The sequence below is a fragment of the Apium graveolens genome, unplaced genomic scaffold (assembly GCF_009905375.1).
Source record: "Apium graveolens cultivar Ventura unplaced genomic scaffold, ASM990537v1 ctg3462, whole genome shotgun sequence".
Taxonomy (NCBI): Eukaryota; Viridiplantae; Streptophyta; class Magnoliopsida; order Apiales; family Apiaceae; genus Apium; species Apium graveolens.
The window spans coordinates 1-22,738 of NW_027418108.1; the positions used below are offsets into that span (position 1 = coordinate 1).

A 22,738-nucleotide genomic window follows, 5' to 3' on the forward strand; every position below is an offset into this window, starting at 1 on the left:
TCATACAAGTCAATTTTGGTCCACATTTGGTTCTAATAACCATGTAGTCACTTTTCACCATTAGAGTCACTTTGCACCCTATAAGAGTCAGTGCCACCAAGAATAATTAAACATGTAACATCATGTACATGTAATTAGAAATCTTTAACCCTCCTCTTGGTACCCCCCTTCGTACAACTCAATTTGGGCCAACATTTTGGCTATAATCAATTATGTAAGTGACTTCTCACCATATTAGAGTCACTTGCACCTTATAAGAGTCACTTGCCATCATATATTGGTACAATTAGCATGTTAACATCATGTACATGCAATTAGAAATACTTTTACCACCTCCTTAGTGCCATATTCATAGAAGTCATTTTGGTCCACATTTGGGGTTCTAATTAACCATGCTAGTCACTTCTCACCATATTAGAGTCACTTTGCACCCTTCAGAATCACTTACCACCATATATGCAAACAATTGACATGTTAATATCATGTACATCCAATTGACATCCTTTTACCACCTATTAATGCCACTTTCATACAAGAATTTTGTTCCACATTTTGGCTCTAATCAACCATGTAAGTCACTGTTCACCATATTAGAGTACCTTTACACCCTATAAGAGTCACGTGCCCCATATATTGATACAATTAACATGTTAACATCACGTAAATGCAATTAGACATCCTTTAACCACCTCTTGGTACCCCTTTCCTACAAGTTAATTTTGGACCACATTTTGTCTCTAATCAATCATGTAAGTGACTTCTCACCATATTAGAGTAACTTTGCACCTTATAAGAGTCACTTCCATCATATATTGGTACAATTAACATGTTAACATCATGTACATGCAATTAGAAATCCATTTACCACCTCTTAGTGCCATATTCATACAAGTCAATTTTGGTCGACATTTTGGTTCTAATTAACCATGTTAGTCACTTCTCACCATATTAGAGTCACTTTGCACCCTATAAGAGTCACTTTTTACCATATATGCAACAATTGACATGTTACCATCATATACATCCAATTTGACATCCTTTTACCACCTATTAATGCCACTTTCATAAAAGTTAATTGTGTTCCACATTTTGGCTCTATTCAAGCATGTAAGTCATTGTTCACCATATTAGAGAACCTTTACACCCTATAAGAGTCACTTTCCCCATATATTGATACAATTAACATATTAACATCATGTAAATGCAATTAGACATCCTTTAACCACCTCTTGGTACCCCTTTCCGACAAGTCAATTTTGGGCCACATTTTGGCTCTAATCAATCATGTGACTTCTCATCATATTAGAGTCACTTTGCACCTTATAAAAGTCACTTACCATCATATATTGGTACAATTAACATGTTAAAATCATGTACATGAATTTAGAAATCCTTTTACCACCTCTTAGTGCCATATTCATACAAGTCAATTTTGGTCCACATTTTGGTTCTAATTAACCATGTTAGTCACTTTTCACCATATTAGAGTCACTTTGCACCCTATAAGAGTCACTTGCCACCAAATATTGATATAATTAACCTGTTAACATCAAGTACATGCAATTAGACATCCTTTAACCACCTCTTGGTACCCCTTTCGTACAACTCAATTTTGGGCCACATTTTGGCTATAATCAATTATGTAAGTGACTTCTCACCATATTAGAGTCACTTTGCACCTTATAAGAGTCACTTGCCATCATATATTGGTACATTTAGCATGTTAACATCATCTACATGCAATTAGAAATCCTTTTACCACCTCTTAGTGCCATATTCATACAAGTCAATTTTGGTCCATATTTTGGTTCTAATTAACCATGCTAGTCACTTCTCACCATATTAGAGTCACTTTGCACCCTATAAGAGTCACTTTCCACCATATATGCAACAATTGACATGTTAACATCATATACATCCAATTTGACATCCTTTTACCACATATTAATGCCACTTTCATACAAGTTAATTTTGTTCCAAATTTTGGCTCTAATCAACCATGTAAGTCACTGTTCACCATATTAGAGTACCTTTACACCCTATAAGAGTCACTTGCCCCATATATTGATACAATTAACATGTTAACATCACGTAAATGCAATTAGACATCCTTTAACCACCTCTTGGTACCCCTTTCCTACAAGTTAATTTTGGGCCACATTTTGGCTCTAATCAATCATGTAAGTGACTTCTCACCATATTAGAGTCACTTTGCACCTTATAAGTGTCACTTCCATCATATATTGGTACAATTAACATGTTAACATCATGTACATGCAATTAGAAATCCTTTTACCACCTCTTAGTTCCATATTCATACAAGTCAATTTTGGTCCACATTTTGGTTCTAATTAACCATGTTAGTCACTTCTCACCATATTAGAGACACTTTGCACCCTATAAGAGTCACTTTGATATGCAACAATTGACATGTTAACATCATATACCTCCAATTTGACATCCTTTTACCACCTATTAATGCCACTTTCATACAAGTTAATTTTGTTCCACATTTTGGCTCTAATCAAGCATGTAAGTCATTGTTCACCATATTAGAGTACCTTTACACCCTATAAGAGTCAATTGCCCCATATATTGATACAATTAACTTATTAACATCACGTAAATGCAATTAGACATCCTTTAACCACCTCATGGTACCCCTTTCCTACAAGTAAATTTTGGGCCACATTTTGCTCTAATCAATCATGTAAGTGACTTCTCACCATATTAAAGTCACTTTGCACCTTATAAGAGTCACTTGCCATCATATATTGGTGCAATTAACATGTTAACATCATGTACATGCAATTAGAAATCCTTTTACCACCTCTTAGTGCCATATTCATACAAGTCAATTTTGGTCCACATTTTGGTTCTAATTAACCATGTTAGTCACTTATCACCATATTAGAGTCACTTTGCCCCCTATAAGAGTCACTTTCCACCATATATGAAACAATTGACATGTTAACATCATCTACATCCAATTTGACATCATTTTACCACCTATTAATGCCACTTTCATACAAGTTAATTTTGTTCCACATTTTGGCTCTAATCAACCATGTAAGTCACTGTTCACCATATTAGAGTGCCTTTACACCCTATAAGAGTCACTTGCCCCATATATTGATACAATTAACATGTTAACGTCACACGTAAATGCAATTAGACATCCTTTAACCACCTCTTGGTACCCCTTTCCTACAAGTTAATTTTGGGCCACATTTTGGCTCTAATCAATCATGTAAGTGACTTCTCACCATATTAGAGTCACTTTGCGCCTTATAAGAGTCACTTCCATCATATATTGGTACAATTAACATGTTAACATCATGTACATGCAATTAGAGTTAATGAGACTCGCACAGCGCTATCTGATTTTCAGAATCATATGTCTTACACTGAAAGTGAAATCATTGAGGAACAGTCCCTGATCTCCAGATTTTGTGAGGCACTTTCCATTGAAGAAAAATTTCTAAAACAAAAGTCTAGAATTCACTGGTTAAAGAATGGGGATTCAAACAACAGGTTTTTCTTTAATTCCTGTAGAGCAAGATGGAACTCAAACAAGATTTTGTCTCTGGTTAACTCTGCTGGTGACACTGTTACTAGGCATGAAGATATGGCTGATATTGCAACCTCTTACTTCAAAAGTTTGTTAGGAAATGTTACGGAGGTGGGTAACTTTCCTGATTCGCTCACCTTACCTTTGATCTCTGATTTGACAGCCGAAAGATTGTGTGCTGCTTTTTCTGCCCAGGATGTACTTACTACTCTTAAAAGCATGGCAAAAAATAGATGTCCGGGTCCGGATGGTTTCTCTGTAGAATTTTCCCTAGGAAGTTGGCCGATTGTTGGTGAGGAAGTAACAAAGGGTATTCTATATTTCTTTCAGACTTTGTCTCTGCCAAGAATAGTGAACTCGGCTGCCATTTGCTTGGTCCCAAAAATTGAAAATCCAACTGAAATGCATCACTTTAGACCTATTTCTTGTTGTAATGTGTTATATAAATGTATTTCAAAAATGTTGGCTAGTCGTTTGAAGGGAGTTATGCCGACTCTTATTTCGCATTTCCAATCTGCTTTTGTTCCATCTCGCTCTATTGGGGATAATGTTATGTTAGCCCAGGCTTTGTGTAAGAATTACCACCTTCGTTCTGGTCAGCCTAGGTGTGCTGTTAAGTTGGATATTCATAAAGCTTTTGACTCATTGAACTGGAACTTTATCTTTAATGCTCTCCGTTTAATGAATTTTCCCCAAAAGTTTATTGCTTGGTTGAGAGCTTGTGTAACCTCGACGATGTTTTCTGTTAAACTTAATGGTAGTCTTGAGGGATACTTTAAGGGACTCTCGGGTTTAAGGCAAGCTATGGTAACCTGGAATCTGTTTCTGCTTTAATGCAAGGTTTTAACCTGTTCTCGGAGATCTCAGGGTTTATTGCCTATTTGCTACCTGGGTCTTCCTTTAATCACAGGCAAGCTCTGTCAGCGTGACTGTATGCCACTGGTTAGTAAACTATGTGAGCGTATTGAGCAATGGACTGCTAAATTTCTTAACTTTGCGGGTAGGCTTCAATTAATTCGTAGTGTCCTCTATGGAGCAGTTGGTTACTGGAGTATATACTTGTTTTTGCCAAAAGGAATCCTAAAAAAATTAAACATGCTTATGTTTAAGTTCTTGTGGGGAGGTTTCCACAAGCCTTTGGGTAAGTGCCAGTACAAGGTAAATTGGGAGGATTGCTGCAAACCGAAGTCGGAAGGAGGGTTGGGGCTTCGTAGCTTATTTGAATGGAACCTTGCAGCTATTTATCACCAAATCTGGCGTCTCATCCAAATCAATTCAGGTTCTTCTATTTGGATAACTTGGGTGAAGAATTGTCTTTTAAAGGATAAAAACTTTTGGACGTGTAAAATGCCTTATAAATGCTCCTGGACTATAAGGAAATTGTTCAATGCTAGAGTGGGTTTCTCATCTTTTATCAAGTATGATATTGGGCCAAATTCGGTGTTTTCTTTCTGGCATGATCCTTGGGCGAATGGTAAATCTCTTATCAAAATATCTGATTCTATTATATCCACAGCAGAATCTACCTCGATGGTGCCAATTAATGTCTATCTTCGTAATGGGATCTGGGATCTTCCCTCTTCTAATCATGTGGACATTATTGAGGTCAGAAACATTGCAAATTCGGTTAGGATTTGTAGATCGGATGCTATATCTTGGGATGGTCTTCTCACTCGGAATATTAAGATAACCAATATTTGGGACTCTGTCCGTGCTTCGAATACCTTAGTGCCCTGGTCGGATTTTGTTTGGAATAACTTCTCGGTTCCAAAATGCTCTTTTATCACATGGCTTGCTATTCTTAATAGACTTCTAACAAAGGATCGTATGGTCTCATTTGGCATGCAGGTTGATCCGGTTTGTATTCTTTGCTGCAATGATTGTGAATCCATCCATCACATTTTCTCAAACTGTCCATATTTTGATCTTGTGCGTAAAGCTCTCCACTTCCATTTCTCGGAAGATTGGAATGACTGCATCCAGGGGAACTTTGTTACTAGCCAATTGAAGAAGAAGGAGTTAAAAATTGCGGGCTTGTTTTTCTCTACTGCCGTGTACTACACATGGAAAGAAAGAAATTTTAGACTTCATAACCCTGGAGCTTCTAATCCTACTTTGACTATTATTAATACTATTAGACGCATTGTAAAAGAGAAATTGTTCTCTTCGGCTATGTTCCAAAAATGGGTTGGTTTAAACCCTTCTTTGGTTTTAATGTTTTACTAATGTAATGCTTTATTAGTTCCTGACCTTGGGATATAGTGGCTTCTCAGATAGGTTTGTAGTTGCCAGCCAAGGGACTTCTTCTTGAATATTGGGGTATGCCCCTCTTAATTGTATTCTTTTTTTGGGTTATAAAATTATTTAATTAGCAAAAAAAAAAAAAAAAGAAATCCTTTTACCACCTCTTAGTGCCATATTCATACAAGTCAATTTTGGTCCACATTTTGGTTCTAATTAACCATGTTAGTCACTTATCACCATATTAGAGTCACTTTGCACCCTATAAGAGTCACTTGCCACCAAATATTGATATAATTAACATGTTAACATCAAGTACATGCAATTAGACATCCTTTAACCACCTCTTGGTACCCCTTTCGTACAACTCAATTTTGGGCCACATTTTGGCTATAATCAATTATGTAAGTGACTTCTCACCATATTAGAGTCACTTTGCACCTTATAAGAATCACTTGCCATCATATATTGGTACAATTAACATGTTAACATCATGTACATGCAATTAGAAATCCTTTTACCACCTCTTAGTGCCATATTCATACAAGTCAATTTTGGTCCACATTTTGGTTCTAATTAACCATGCTAGTTACTTCTCACCATATTAGAGTCACTTTGCACCCTATAAGAATCACTTTCCACCATATATGCAACAATTGACATGTTAATATCATATACATCCAATTTGACATCCTTTACCACCTATTAATGCCACTTTCATACAAGTTAATTTTGTTCAACATTTTGGCTCTAATCAACCATGTAAGTCACAGTTCACCATAATAGAGTACCTTTACACCCTATAAGAGTCACTTGCCCCATATATTGATACAATTAACATGTTAACATCACGTAAATGCAATTAGACATCCTTTAACCACCTCTTGGTACCCCTTTCCTACAAGTTAATTTTGGGCCACATTTTAGCTCTAATCAATCATGTACGTGACTTCTCACCATATTAGACTCACTTTGCACCTTATAAGAGTCACTTCCATCATATATTGGTACAATTAACATGTTAACATAATGTACATGCAATTAGAAATCCTTTTACCACCTCTTAGTGCCATATTCATACAAGTCAATTTTGGTCCATATTTTGGTTCTAATTAACCATGCTAGTCACTTCTCACCATATTAGAGTCACTTTGCACCCTATAAGAGTCACTTTCCACCATATATGCAACAATTGACATGTTAACATCATATACATCCAATTTGACATCCTTTTACCACCTATTAATGCCACTTTCATACAAGTTAATTTTGTTCCACATTTTGGCTCTAATCAACCATGTAAGTCACTGTTCACCATATTAGAAATCCTTAATTGTTGCATATATGGTGAAAAGTGACTCTTATAGGGTGCAAAGTGACTCTAATATGGTGATAAGTGACTAACATGGTTAATTAGAACCAAAATGTGGACCAAAATTGACTTGTATGAATATGACACTAAGAGGTGGTAAAAAGATTTCTAATTGCATGTACATGATGTTAACATGTTAATTGTACCAATATATGATGGCAAGTGACTCTTATAAGGTGCAAAGTTACTCTAATATGGTGAGAAGTCACTTACATGATTGATTAGAGCCAAAATGTGGCCCAAAATTAACTTGTAGGAAAGGGGTACCAAGAGGTGGTTGAAGGATGTCTAATTGCATTTACGTGATGTTAATATGTTAATTGTATCAATATATGTGGCAAGTGACTCTTATAGGGTGTAAAGGTACTCTAATATGGTGAACAGTGACTTACATGGTTGATTAGAGCCAAAATGTGGAACAAAATTAACTTGTATGAAAGTGGCATTAATAGGTGGTAAAAGGATGTCAAATTGGATGTATATGATGTTAACATGTCAATTGTTGCATATATGGTGGAAAGTTACTCTTATAGGGTGCAAAGTGACTCTAATATGGTGAGAAGTGACTAGCATGGTTAATTAGAACCAAAATATAGACCAAAATTGACTTGTATGAATATGGCACTAAGAGGTAGTACAAGGATTTCTAATTGCATGTACATGATGTTAACATGTTAATTGTACCAATATATGATGGAAGTGACTCTTATAAGGTGCAAAGTGAGTCTAATATGGTGAGAAGTCACTTACATGATTGATTAGAGCTAAAATGTGGCCCAAAATTAACTTGTAGGAAAGGGGTACCAAGAGGTGGTTAAAGGATGTCTAATTGCATTTACGTGATGTTAACATGTTAATTATATCAATATATGGGGCAAGTGACTCTTATAAGGTGTGAAGGTACTCTATTATGGTGAACAGTGACTTACATGGTTGATTAGAGCCAAAATGTTGAACAAAATTAACTTGTATTAAAGTGGCATTAATAAGTGGTAAAAGGATGTCAAATTGGATGTATATGATATTAACATGTCAATTGTTGCATATATGGTGGAAAGTGACTCTTATAGGGTGCAAAGTGACTCTAATATGGTGAGAAGTGACTGGCATGGTTAATTATAACCAAAATGTGGACCAAAATTGACTTGTATGAATATGGCACTAAGAGGTGGTAAAAGGATTTCTAATTGCATGTACTTGATTTTAACATGTTAATTGTACCAATATATGATGGCAAGTGACTCTTATAAGGTGCAAAGTGACTCTAATGTGATGAGAAGTCACTTACATGATTTATTAGAGCCAAAATGTGGCCCAAAATTGACTTGTAGGAAAGGGGTACCAAGAGGTGGTTAAAGGATGTCTAATTGCATTTACGTGATGTTAATATGTTAATTGTATCAATATATGGGGCAAGTGACTCTTATAGGGTGTAAAGGTACTCTAACATGGTGAACAATGACTTACATGCTTGATTAGAGCCAAAATGTGGAACAAAATTAACTTGTATGAAAGTGGCATTAATAGGTGGTAAAATGATGTAAAATTGGATGTATATGATGTTAAAATGTTAATTGTTGCATATATGGTGAAAAGTGACTCTTATAGGGTGCAAAGTGACTCTAATATGGTGATAAGTGACTTACATGGTTAATTAGAACCAAAATATGGACCAAAATTGACTTGTATGAATATGGCACTAAGAGGTGGTAAAAGGATTTCTAATTGCATGTACATGATGTTAACATGTTAATTGCACTAATATATGATGGCAAGTGACTCTTATAAGGTACAAAGTGACTCTAATATGGTGAGAAGTCACTTACATGATTGATTAGAGCCAAAAAGTGGCCCAAAATTGACTTGTAGGAAAGGGGTACCAAGAGGTGGTTAAAGGATGTCTAATTGCATTTACGTGATGTTAATATGTAATTGTATTAATATATGGGGCAAGTGACTCTTATAAGGTGTAAAGGTACTCTATTATGGTGAACAGTGACTTACATGGTTGATTAGAGCCAAAATGTTGAACAAAATTAACTTGTATGAAAGTGGCATTAATAAGTGGTAAACGGATTCAAATTGGATGTATATGATATTAACATGTCAATTGTTGCATATATGGTGGAAAGTGACTCTTATAGGGTGCAAAGTGACTCTAATATGGTGAGAAGTGACTAGCATGGTTAATTAGAACCAAAATGTGGACCAAAATTGACTTGTATGAATATGGCACTAAGAGGTGGTAAAAGGATTTCTAATTGCATGTACATGATGTTAACATGTTAATTGTACCAATATATGATGGCAAGTGACTCTTATAAGGTGCAAAGTGACTCTAATATGGTGAGAAGTCACTTACATAATTGATTATAGCCAAAATGTGGCCCAAAATTAAGTTGTACGAAAGGGGTACCAAGAGGTGGTTAAAGGATGTCTAATTGCATGTACTTGATGTTAACATGTTAATTATATCAATATTTGGTGGCAAGTGACTCTTATAGGGTGCAAAGTGACTCTAATATGGTGAAAAGTGACTAACATGGTTAATTAGAACCAAAATGTGGAACAAAATTGACTTGTATGAATATGGCACTAAGAGGTGGTAAAAGGATTTCTAATTGCATGTACTTGATTTTAACATGTTAATTGTACCAATATATGATGGCAAGTGACTCTTATAAGGTGCAAAGTGACTCTAATGTGATGAGAAGTCACTTACATGATTGATTAGAGCTAAAATGTGGCCCAAAATTGACTTGTAGGAAAGGGGTACCAAGAGGTGGTTAAAGGATGTCTAATTGCATTTACGTGATGTTAATATGTTAATTGTATCAATATATGGGGCAAGTGACTCTTATAGGGTGTAAAGGTACTCTAATATGGTGAACAGTGACTTACATGGTTGATTAGAGCCAAAATGTGGAACAAAATTAACTTGTATGAAAGTGGCATTTATAAGTGGTAAAGTGATGTCAAATTGGATGTAGATGATGTTAACATGTCAATTGTTGCATATCAAAGTGACTCTAATAGGGTGCAAAGTGACTCTAATATGGTGAGAAGTGACTAACATGGTTAATTAGAACCAAAATGTGACCAAAATTAACTTGTATGAATATGGCACTAAGAGGTGGTAAAAGGATTTCTAATTGCATGTACATGATGTTAACATGTTAATTGTACCAATATATGATGGAAGTGACTCTTATAAGGTGCAAAGTGACTCTAATATGGTGAGAAGTCACTTACATGATTGATTAGAGCCAAAATGTGGCCCAAAATTAACTTGTAGGAAAGGGGTACCAAGAGGTGGTTAAAGGATGTCTAATTGCATTTACGTGTGATGTTAACATGTTAATTGTATCAATATATGGGGCAAGTGACTCTTATAGGGTGTAAAGGTACTCTAATATGGTGAACAGTGACTTACATGGTTGATTAGAGCCAAAATGTGGAACAAAATTAACTTGTATGAAAGTGGCATTTATAAGTGGTAAAGTGATGTCAAATTGGATGTAGATGATGTTAACATATCAATTGTTTCATATATGGTGGAAAGTGACTCTTATAGGGTGCAAAGTGACTCTAATATGGTGATAAGTGACTAACATGGTTAATTAGAACCAAAATGTGGACCAAAATTGAATTGTATGAATATGGCACTAAGAGGTGGTAAAAGGATTTCTAATTGCATGTACATGATGTTAACATGTTAATTGTACCAATATATGATGGCAAGTGACTCTTATAAGGTGCAAAGTGACTCTAATATGGTGAGAAGTCACTTACATGGTGAGAAGTCACTTACAAGGGATAAACTATTAAACTTTGGATTGAATGTAGACCCTTCTTGTGTGCTGTGCCGTAGTCAGCCTGAATCAAATGTTCATATTGGTTCTGAGTGTCTCTTTACTTCTATGGTCCTCAAGAGTTGCCCTGTTCCAGTTTCTTTTAGCTGGAATGAATGGCAAGCTGGAATTTTTACTCGAGGGCGGACTTCGCGGGTCAAATCTCAGTTTGCTTGGTTATACGTGGGAGTAGTTTTATATTTGATATGGAGAGAAAGAAACAACAGGATTCATCATAATGGTGGTAGTTGCCATGTTGATAGTTTGATTGTATCTGTCAAAAGAATGGTTAAGGAAAAGGCTTCCTCTTTAGCCTCCTTAAAAAAGGAAATCAGTAGGGATCCCACCCTTGTTACATTTCTTTACTAATAGGAGGTTTTTAGTTTGTTGTATCTCTGGTTGCTTGTATTAGCTCTTTGACTCTCCTTCCTGTGCTTCTGATCCCAACCTTGTCTGGGTCAGTTTTTCCGCGGTGTATGCCCCCAGATTTTGTACCCTTTCTTTCTTCTATAATCAGTCATTTAGCAAAAAAAAAAAAAAAAAAAAAAATATGGCCAAAAATTGACTTGTAGGAAAGGGGTACCAAGAGGTGGTTAAAGGATGTCTAATTGCATTTACATGATGTTAAAATGTTAATTGTATCAATATATGGGGCAAGTGACTCTTATAGGGTGTAAAGGTACTCTAATATGGTGAACAATGACTTACATGCTTGATTAGAGCCAAAATGTGGAGCAAAATTTACTTGTATGAAAGTGGCATTAATAGGTGGTAAAAGGATGTCAAATTGAGTGTATATGATGTTAACATGTCAATTGTTGCATATCAAAGTGACTCTAATAGGGTGCAAAGTGACTCTAATATGGTGAGAAGTGACTAACATGGTTAATTAGAACCAAAATTTGACCAAAATTAACTTGTATGAATATGGCACTAAGAGGTGGTTAAAGGATTTCTAATTGCATGTACATGATGTTAACATGTTAATTGTACCAATATATGATGGAAGTGACTCTTATAAGGTGCAAAGTGACTCTAATATGGTGAGAAGTCACTTACATGATTGATTAGAGCCAAAATATGGCCAAAAATTGACTTGTAGGAAAGGGGTACCAAGAGGTGGTTAAAGGATGTCTAATTGCATTTACGTGATGTTAATATGTTAATTGTATCAATATATGGGGCAAGTTACTCTTATAGGGTGTAAAGGTACTCTAATATGGTGAACAATGACTTACATGCTTGATTAGAGCCAAAATGTGGAGCAAAATTTACTTGTATGGAAGTGGCATTAATAGGTGGTAAAAGGATGTCAAATTGAATGTATATGATGTTAACATGTCAATTGTTGCATATCAAAGTGACTCTAATAGGGTGCAAAGTGACTCTAATATGGTGAGAAGTGACTAGCATGGTTAATTAGAACCAAAATGTGACCAAAATTAACTTGTATGAATATGGCACTAAGAGGTGGTAAAAGGATTTCTAATTGCATGTACATGATGTTAACATGTTAATTGTACCAATAAATGATGGAAGTGACTCTTATAAGGTGCAAAGTGACTCTAATATGGTGAGAAGTCACTTACATGATTGATTAGAGCCAAAATGTGGCCCAAAATTAACTTGTAGGAAAGGGGTACCAAGAGGTGGTTAAAGGATGTTTAATTGCATTTACGTGTGATGTTAACATGTTAATTGTATCAATATATGGGGCAAGTGACTCTTATAGGGTGTAAAGGTACTCTAATATGGTGAACAGTGACTTACATGGTTGATTAGAGCCAAAATGTGGAACAAAATTAACTTGTATGAAAGTGGCATTAATAAGTGGTAAAATGATGTCAAATTGGATGTAGATGATGTTAACATATCAATTGTTTCATATATGGTGGAAAGTGACTCTTATAGGGTGCAAAGTGACTCTAATATGGTGATAAGTGACTAACATGGTTAATTAGAACCAAAATGTGGACCAAAATTGAATTGTATGAATATGGCACTAAGAGGTGGTAAAAGGATTTCTAATTGCATGTACATGATGTTAACATGTTAATTGTACCAATATATGATGGCAAGTGACTCTTATAAGGTGCAAAGTGACTCTAATATGGTGAGAAGTCACTTACATGATTGATTAGAGCCAAAATATGGCCAAAAATTGACTTGTAGGAAAGGGGTACCAAGAGGTGGTTAAAGGATGTCTAATTGCATTTACGTGATGTTAAAATGTTAATTGTATCAATATATGGGGCAAGTGACTCTTATAGGGTGTAAAGGTACTCTAATATGGTGAACAATGACTTACATGCTTGATTAGAGCCAAAATACGGAGCAAAATTTACTTGTATGAAAGTGGCATTAATAGGTGGTAAAAGGATGTCAAATTGAATGTATATGATGTTAACATGTCAATTGTTGCATATCAAAGTGACTCTAATAGGGTGCAAAGTGACTCTAATATGGTGAGAAGTGACTAACATGGTTAATTAGAACCAAAATGTGACCAAAATTAACTTGTATGAATATGGCACTAAGAGGTGGTAAAAGGATTTCTAATTGCATGTACATGATGTTAACATGTTAATTGTACCAATATATGATAGAAGTGACTCTTATAAGGTGCAAAGTGACTCTAATATGGTGAGAAGTCACTAACATGATTGATTAGAGCCAAATTGTGGCCCAAAATTAACTTGTAGGAAAGGGGTACCAAGAGGTGGTTAAAGGATGTCTAATTGTATTTACGTGTGATGTTAACATGTTAATTGTATCAATATATGGGGCAAGTGACTCTTATAGGGTGTAAAGGTACTCTAATATGGTGAACAGTGACTTACATGGTTGATTAGAGCCAAAATGTGGAACAAAATTAACTTGTATGAAAGTGGCATTAATAAGTGGTAAAATGATGTCAAATTGGATGTAGATGATGTTAACATATCAATTGTTTCATATATGGTGGAAAGTGACTCTTATAGGGTGCAAAGTGATTCTAATATGGTGATAAGTGACTAACATGGTTAATTAGAACCAAAATGTGGACCAAAATTGAATTGTATGAATATGGCACTAAGAGGTGGTAAAAGGATTTCTAATTGCATGTACATGATGTTAACATGTTAATTGTACCAATATATGATGGCAAGTGACTCTTATAAGGTGCAAAGTGACTCTAATATGGTGAGAAGTCACTTACATGATTGATTAGAGCCAAAATGTGGCCCAAAATTGACTTGTAGGAAAGGGGTACCAAGAGGTGGTTAAAGGATGTCTAATTGCATTTACGTGATGTTAATATGTTAATTGTATCAATATATGGGGCAAGTGACTCTTATAGGGTGTAAAGGTACTCTAATATGGTGAACAATGACTTACATGTGTGGAGCAAAATTTACTTGTATGAAAGTGGCATTAATAGGTGGTAAAAGGATGTCAAATTGAATGTATATGATGTTAACATGTCAATTGTTGCATATCAAAGTGACTCTAATAGGGTGCAAAGTGACTCTAATATGATGAGAAGTGACTAACATGGTTAATTAGAACCAAAATGTGACCAAAATTAACTTGTATGAATATGGCACTAAGAGGTGGTAAAAGGATTTCTAATTGCATGTACATGATGTTAACATGTTAATTGTACCAATATATGATGGAAGTGACTCTTATAAGGTGCAAAGTGACTCTAATATGGTGAGAAGTCACTTACATGATTGATTAGAGCCAAAATGTGGCCCAAAATTAACTTGTAGGAAAGGGGTACCAAGAGGTGGTTAAAGGATGTCTAATTGCATTTACGTGTGATGTTAACATGTTAATTGTATCAATATATGGGGCAAGTGACTCTTATAGGGTGTAAAGGTACTCTAATATGGTGAACAGTGACTTACATGGTTGATTAGAGCCAAAATGTGGAACAAAATTAACTTGTATGAAAGTGGCATTTATAAGTGGTAAAATGATGTCAAATTGGATGTAGATGATGTTAACATATCAATTGTTTCATATATGGTGGAAAGTGACTCTTATAGGGTGCAAAGTGACTCTTATATGGTGATAAGTGACTAACATGGTTAATTAGAACCAAAATGTGGACCAAAATTGAATTGTATGAATATGGCACTAAGAGGTGGTAAAAGGATTTCTAATTGCATGTACATGATGTTAACATGTTAATTGTACCAATATATGATGGCAAGTGACTCTTATAAGGTGCAAAGTGACTCTAATATGGTGAGAAGTCACTTACATGATTGATTAGAGCCAAAATATGGCCAAAAATTGACTTGTAGGAAAGGGGTACCAAGAGGTGGTTAAAGGATGTCTAATTGCATTTACATGATGTTAAAATGTTAATTGTATCAATATATGGGGCAAGTGACTCTTATAGGGTGTAAAGGTACTCTAATATGGTGAACAATGACTTACATGCTTGATTAGAGCCAAAATGTGGAGCAAAATTTACTTGTATGGAAGTGGCATTAATAGGTGGTAAAAGGATGTCAAATTGAGTGTATATGATGTTAACATGTCAATTGTTGCATATCAAAGTGACTCTAATAGGGTGCAAAGTGACTCTAATATGGTGAGAAGTGACTAGCATGGTTAATTAGAACCAAAATGTGACCAAAATTAACTTGTATGAATATGGCACTAAGAGGTGGTAAAAGGATTTCTAATTGCATGTACATGATGTTAACATGTTAATTGTACCAATATATGATGGAAGTGACTCTTATAATGTGCAAAGTGACTCTAATATGGTGAGAAGTCACTTACATGATTGATTAGAGCCAAAATGTGGCCCAAAATTAACTTGTAGGAAAGGGGTACCAAGAGGTGGTTAAAGGATGTCTAATTGCATTTACGTGTGATGTTAACATGTTAATTGTATCAATATATGGGGCAAGTGACTCTTATAGGGTGTAAAGGTACTCTAATATGGTGAACAGTGACTTACATGGTTGATTAGAGCCAAAATGTGGAACAAAATTAACTTGTATGAAAGTGTCATTAATAAGTGGTAAATTGATGTCAAATTGGATGTAGATGATGTTAACATATCAATTGTTTAATATATGGTGGAAAGTGACTCTTATAGGGTGCAAAGTGACTCTAATATGGTGATAAGTGACTAACATGGTTAATTAGAACCAAAATGTGGACCAAAATTGAATTGTATGAAAATGGCACTAAGAGGTGGTAAAAGGATTTCTAATTGCATGTACATGATGTTAACATGTTAATTGTACCAATATATGATGGCAAGTGACTCTTATAAGGTGCAAAGTGACTCTAATATGGTGAGAAGTCACTTACATGATTGATTAGAGCCAAAATATGGCCAAAAATTGACTTGTAGGAAAGGGGTACCAAGAGGTGGTTAAAGGATGTGTAATTGCATTTACGTGATGTTAAAATGTTAATTGTATCAATATATGGGGCAAGTGACTCTTATAGGGTGTAAAGGTACTCTAATATGGTGAACAATGACTTACATGCTTGATTAGAGCCAAAATATGGAGCAAAATTTACTTGTATGAAAGTGGCATTAATAGGTGGTAAAAGGATGTCAAATTGAATGTATATGATGTTAACATGTCAATTGTTGCATATCAAAGTGACTCTAATAGGGTGCAAAGTGACTCTAATATGGTGAGAAGTGACTAACATGGTTAATTAGAACCAAAATGTGACCAAAATTAACTTGTATGAATATGGCACTAAGAGGTGGTAAAAGGATTTCTAATTGCATGTACATGATGTTAACATGTTAATTGTACCAATATATGATGGAAGTGACTCTTATAAGGTGCAAAGTGACTCTAATATGGTGAGAAGTCACTAACATGATTGATTAGAGCCAAATTGTGGCCCAAAATTAACTTCTAGGAAAGGGGTACCAAGAGGTGGTTAAAGGATGTCTAATTGTATTTACGTGTGATGTTAACATGTTAATTGTATCAATATATGGGGAAAGTGACTCTTATAGGGTGTAAAGGTACTCTAATATGGTGAACAGTGACTTACATGGTTGATTAGAGCCAAAATGTGGAACAAAATTAACTTGTATGAAAGTGGCATTAATAAGTGGTAAAATGATGTCAAATTGGATGTAGATGATGTTAACATATCAATTGTTTCATATATGGTGGAAAGTGACTCTTATAGGGTGCAAAGTGATTCTAATATGGTGATAAGTGACTAACATGGTTAATTAGAACCAAAATGTGGACCAAAATTGAATTGTATGAATATGGCACTAAGAGGTGGTAAAAGGATTTCTAATTGCATGTACATGATGTTAACATGTTAATTGTACCAATATATGATGGCAAGTGACTCTTATAAGGTGCAAAGTGACTCTAATATGGTGAGAAGTCACTTACATGATTGATTAGAGCCAAAATGTGGCCCAAAATTGACTTGTAGGAAAGGGGTACCAAGAGGTGGTTAAAGGATGTCTAATTGCATTTACGTGATGTTAATATGTTAATTGTATCAATATATGGGGCAAGTGACTCTTATAGGGTGTAAAGGTGGTGAACAATGACTTACATGCTTGATTAGAGCCAAAATGTGGAACAAAATTAACTTGTATGAAAGTGGCATTAATAGGTGGTAAAAGGATGTCAAATTGGATGTATATGATGTTAACATGTCAATTGTTGCATATATGGTGGAAAGTGACTATTATAGGGTGCAAAGTGACTCTAATATGGTGAGAAGTGACTAACATGGTTAATTAGAACCAAAATGTGGACCAAAATTGATTTGTATGAATATGGCACTAAGAGGTGGTAAAAGGATTTCTAATTGCATGTACATCAACATGTTAATTGTACCAATATATGATGGCAAGTGACTCTTATAAGGTGCAAAGTTACTCTAATATTGTGAGAAGTCACTTACATGATTGATTAGAGCCAAAATGTGGCCCAAAATTAACTTGTAGGAAAGGGGTACAAAGAGGTGGTTAAAGGATGTCTAATTGCATTTACGTGATGTTAACATGTTAATTGTATCAATATATGGGGCAAGTGACTCTTATAGGGTGTAAAGGTACTCTAATATGGTGAACAGTGACTTACATGGTTGATTATAGCCAAAATGTGGAACAAAATTAACTTGTATGAAAGTGGCATTAATAGGTGGTAAAAGGATGTCAAATTGGATGTATATGATGTTAACATGTCAATTGTGGCATATATGGTGGAAAGTGACTCTTATAGGGTGCAAAGTGACTCTAATATGGTGAGAAGTGACTAACATGGTTAATTAGAACCAAAATGTGGACCAAAATTGACTTGTATGCATATGGCACTAAGAGGTGGTAAAAGGATTTCTAATTGCATGTACATGATGTTAACATGTTAATTGTACCAATATATGATGGCAAGTGACTCTTATAAGGTGCAAAGTGACTCTAATATGGTGAGAAGTCACTTACATGATTGATTAGAGCCAAAATGTGGCCAAAAATTGACTTGTAGGAAAGGGGTACCAAGAGGTGGTTAAAGGATGTCTAATTACATTTACGTGATGTTAATATGTTAATTGTATCAATATATGGGGCAAGTGACTCTTATAGGGTGTAAAGGTACTCTAATATGGTGAACAATGACTTACATGCTTGATTAGAGCCAAAATGTGGAGCAAAATTTACTTGTATGAAAGTGGCATTAATAGGTGGTAAAAGGTTGTCAAATTGGATGTATATGATGTTAACATGTCAATTGTTGCATATCAAAGTGACTCTAATAGGGTGCAAAGTGACTCTAATATGGTGAGAAGTGACTAACATGGTTAATTGGAACCAAAATGTGACCAAAATTAACTTGTATGAATATGGCACTAAGAGGTGGTAAAAGGATTTCTAATTGCATGTACATGATGTTAACATGTTAATTGTACCAATATATACCACCTATTAATGCCACTTTCATACAAGTTAATTTTGTTCCATATTTTAGCTCTAATCAAGCATGTAAGTCACTGTTCACCATATTAGAGTACCTTTACACCGTATAAGAGTCACTTGCCCCATATATTGATACAATTAACATATTAACATCACGTAAATGCAATTAGACATCCTTTAACCACCTCTTGTTACCCCTTTCCTACAAGTCAATTTTTGGCCACATTTCGGATCTAATCAATCATGTAAGTGACTTCTCACCATATTAGAGTCACTTTGCACCTTATAAGAGTCACTTGCCATCATATATTGGTACAATTAACATGTTAACATCATGTACATGCAATTAGAAATCCTTTTACCACCTCTTAGTGCCATATTCATACAAGTCAATTTTCGTCACATTTTGGTTCTAATTAACCATGTTAGTCACTTCTCACCATATTAGAGTCGCTTTGCACCCTATAAGAGTCACTTTGATATGCAACAATTGACATGTTAACATCATATACATCCAATTTGACATCCTTTTACCACCTATTAATGCCACTTTCATACAAGTAAATTTTGCTCCATATTTTGGCTATAATCAAGCATGTAAGTCATTGTTCACCATATTAGAGTACCTTTACACCCTATAAGAGTCACTTGCCCCATATATTGATACAATTAACATATTAACATCACGTAAATGCAATTAGACATCCTTTAACCACCTGTTGGTACCCCTTTCCTACAAATCAATTTTTGGCCACATTTTGGCTCTAATCAATCATGTAAGTCACTTCTCATCATATTAGAGTCACTTTGCACCTTATAAGAGTCACTTGCCATCGTATATTGGTACAATTAACTTGTTAACATCATGTACATGCAATTAGAAATCCTTTTATCACCTCTTAGTGCCATATTCATACAAGTCAATTTTGGTCCACATTTTGGTTCTAATTAACCATGTTAGTCACTTATCACCATATTAGAGTCACTTTGCACCCTATAAGAGTCACTTTCTACCATATATGCAACAATTGACATGTTAACATCATATACATCCAATTTGACATCCTTTTACCACTTATTAATGCCACTTTCATACAAGTTAATTTTTTTTCCACATTTTGGCTCTAATCAACCATGTAAGTCACTGTTCACCATATTAGAGTACCTTTACACCCTATAAGAGTCACTTGCCCCATATATTGATACAATTAACATGTTAACATGACGTAAATGAAATTAGACCTCCTTTAACCACCTCTTTGTACCCCTTTCCTACAAGTTAATTTTGGGCCACATTTTGGCTCTAATCAATCATGTAAGTGACTTCTCACCATATTAGAGTAACTTTGCACCTTATAAGAGTCACTTGCCATCATATATTGGTACAATTAACATGTTAACATCATGTACATGCAATTAGAAATCCTTTTACCACCTCTTAGTGCCATAATCATACAAGTCAATTTTGGTCCACATTTTGGTTCTAATTAACCATGTTAGTCACTGCTCACCTTATTAGAGTCACTTTGCACCCTATAAGAGTCACTTTCCACCATATATGCAACAATTGACATGTTAACATCATATACATCCAATTTGACATCCTTTTTACCACCTATTAATGCCACTTTCATACAAGTTAATTTTGTTCCACATTTTGGCTCTAATCAAGCATGTAAGTCACTGTTCACCATATTAGAGTACCTTTACACCCCATAAGAGTCACTTGCCCCATATATTGATACAATTAACATATTAACATCACGTAAATGCAATTAGACATCCTTTAACCACCTCTTGTTACCCCTTTCCTACAAGTCAATTTTTGGCCACATTTCGGCTCTAATCAATCATGTAAGTGACTTCTCACCATATTAGAGTCACTTTGCACCTTATAAGAGTCACTTGCCATCATAGACTGGTACAATTAACATGTTAACATCATGTACATGCAATTAGAATTACTTTTACCACCTCTTAGTGCCATATTCATACAAGTCAATTTTGGTCACATTTTGGTTCTAATTAACCATGTTAGTCACTTCTCACCATATTATAGTCACTTTGCACCCTATAAGAGTCACTTTGATATGCAACAATTGACATGTTAACATCATATACATCCAATTTGACATCCTTTTACCACCTATTAATGCCACTTTCATACAAGTAAATTTTGCTCCATATTTTGGCTCTAATCAAGCATGTAAGTCATTGTTCACCATATTAGAGTACCTTTACACCCTATAAGAGTCACTTGCCCCATATATTGATACAACTAACATATTAACATCACGTAAATGCAATTAGACATCCTTTGACCACCTCTTAGTACCCCTTTCCTACAAATCAATTTTTGGCCACATTTTGGCTATAATCAATCATGTAAGTGACTTCTCACCATATTAGAATCACTTTGCACCTTATAGGAGTCACTTGCCATCATATATTGGTACAATTAACATGTTAACATCATGTACATGCAATTAGAAATCCTTTTACCACCTCTTAGTGCCATATTCATACAAGTCAATTTTGGTCCACATTTTGGTTCTAATTAACCATGTTAGTCACTTATCACCATATTAGAGTCACTTTGCACCCTATAAGAGTCACTTTCTACCATATATGCAACAATTGACATGTTAACATCATATACATCCAATTTGACATCCTTTTACCACCTATTAATGCCACTTTCATACAAGTTAATTTTGTTCCACATTGTGGCTCTCATCAAGCATGTAAGTCACTGTTCACCATATTAGAGTACCTTTACACCCTATAAGAGTCACTTGCCCCATATATTGATACAATTAACATATTAACATCATGAAAATGCAATTAGACATCCTTTAACCACCTCTTGGTACCCCTTTCCTACAAGTCAATTTTTGGCCACATTTTGGCTCTAATCAATCATGTAAGTGACTTCTCACCATATTAGAGTAACTTTGCACCTTATAAGAGTCACTTGCCATCATATATTGGTACAATTAACATGTTAACATCATGTACATGCAATTAGAAATCCTTTTACCACCTCTTAGTGCCATATTCATACAAGTCAATTTTGGTCCACATTTTGGTTCTAATTAACCATGTTAGTCACTTATCACCATATTAGAGTCACTTTGCACCCTATAAGAGTCACTTTCCACCATATATGCAACAATTGACATGTTAACATCATATACATCCAATTTGACATCCTTTTACCACCTATTAATGCCACTTTCATACACGTTAATTTTGTTCCATATTTTGGCTCTAATCAACCATGTAAGTCACTGTTCACCATATTAGAGTACCTTTACACCCTATAAGAGTCACTTGCCCCATATATTGATGCAATTAACATGTTAACATCACGTAAATGCAATTAGACATCCTTTAACCACCTCTTTGTACCCCTTTCCTACAAGTTAATTTTGGGCCACATTTTGGCTCTAATCAATCATGTAAGTGACTTCTCACCATATTAGAGTAACTTTGCACCTTATAAGAGTCACTTGCCATCATATATTGGTACAATTAACATGTTAACATCATGTACATGCAATTAGAAATCCTTTTACCACCTCTTAGTGCCATTTTCATACAAGTCAATTTTGGTCCACATTTTGGTTCTAATTAACCATGTTAGTCACTTCTCACCATATTAGAGTCACTTTGCACCCTATAAGAGTCACTTTGATATGCAACAATTGACATGTTAACATGATATACATCCAATTTGACATCCTTTTACCACCTATTAATGCCACTTTCATACAGGT

General features: G+C 34.9%; 1 protein-coding gene across 1 annotated transcript; it reads left to right on the forward strand.

The window, feature by feature from the left end:
- The first annotated feature begins 3,397 nt into the window (after nt 1-3,397).
- Nucleotides 3,398-5,797, forward strand: LOC141701167 (uncharacterized). Its single transcript, XM_074504827.1, has 2 exons — nt 3,398-4,328; nt 4,482-5,797. The coding sequence occupies exons 1-2, from the start codon at nt 3,398-3,400 to the stop codon at nt 5,795-5,797; spliced, it is 2,247 nt and encodes a 748-aa protein (XP_074360928.1).
- Nucleotides 5,798-22,738: the final 16,941 nt, after the last annotated feature.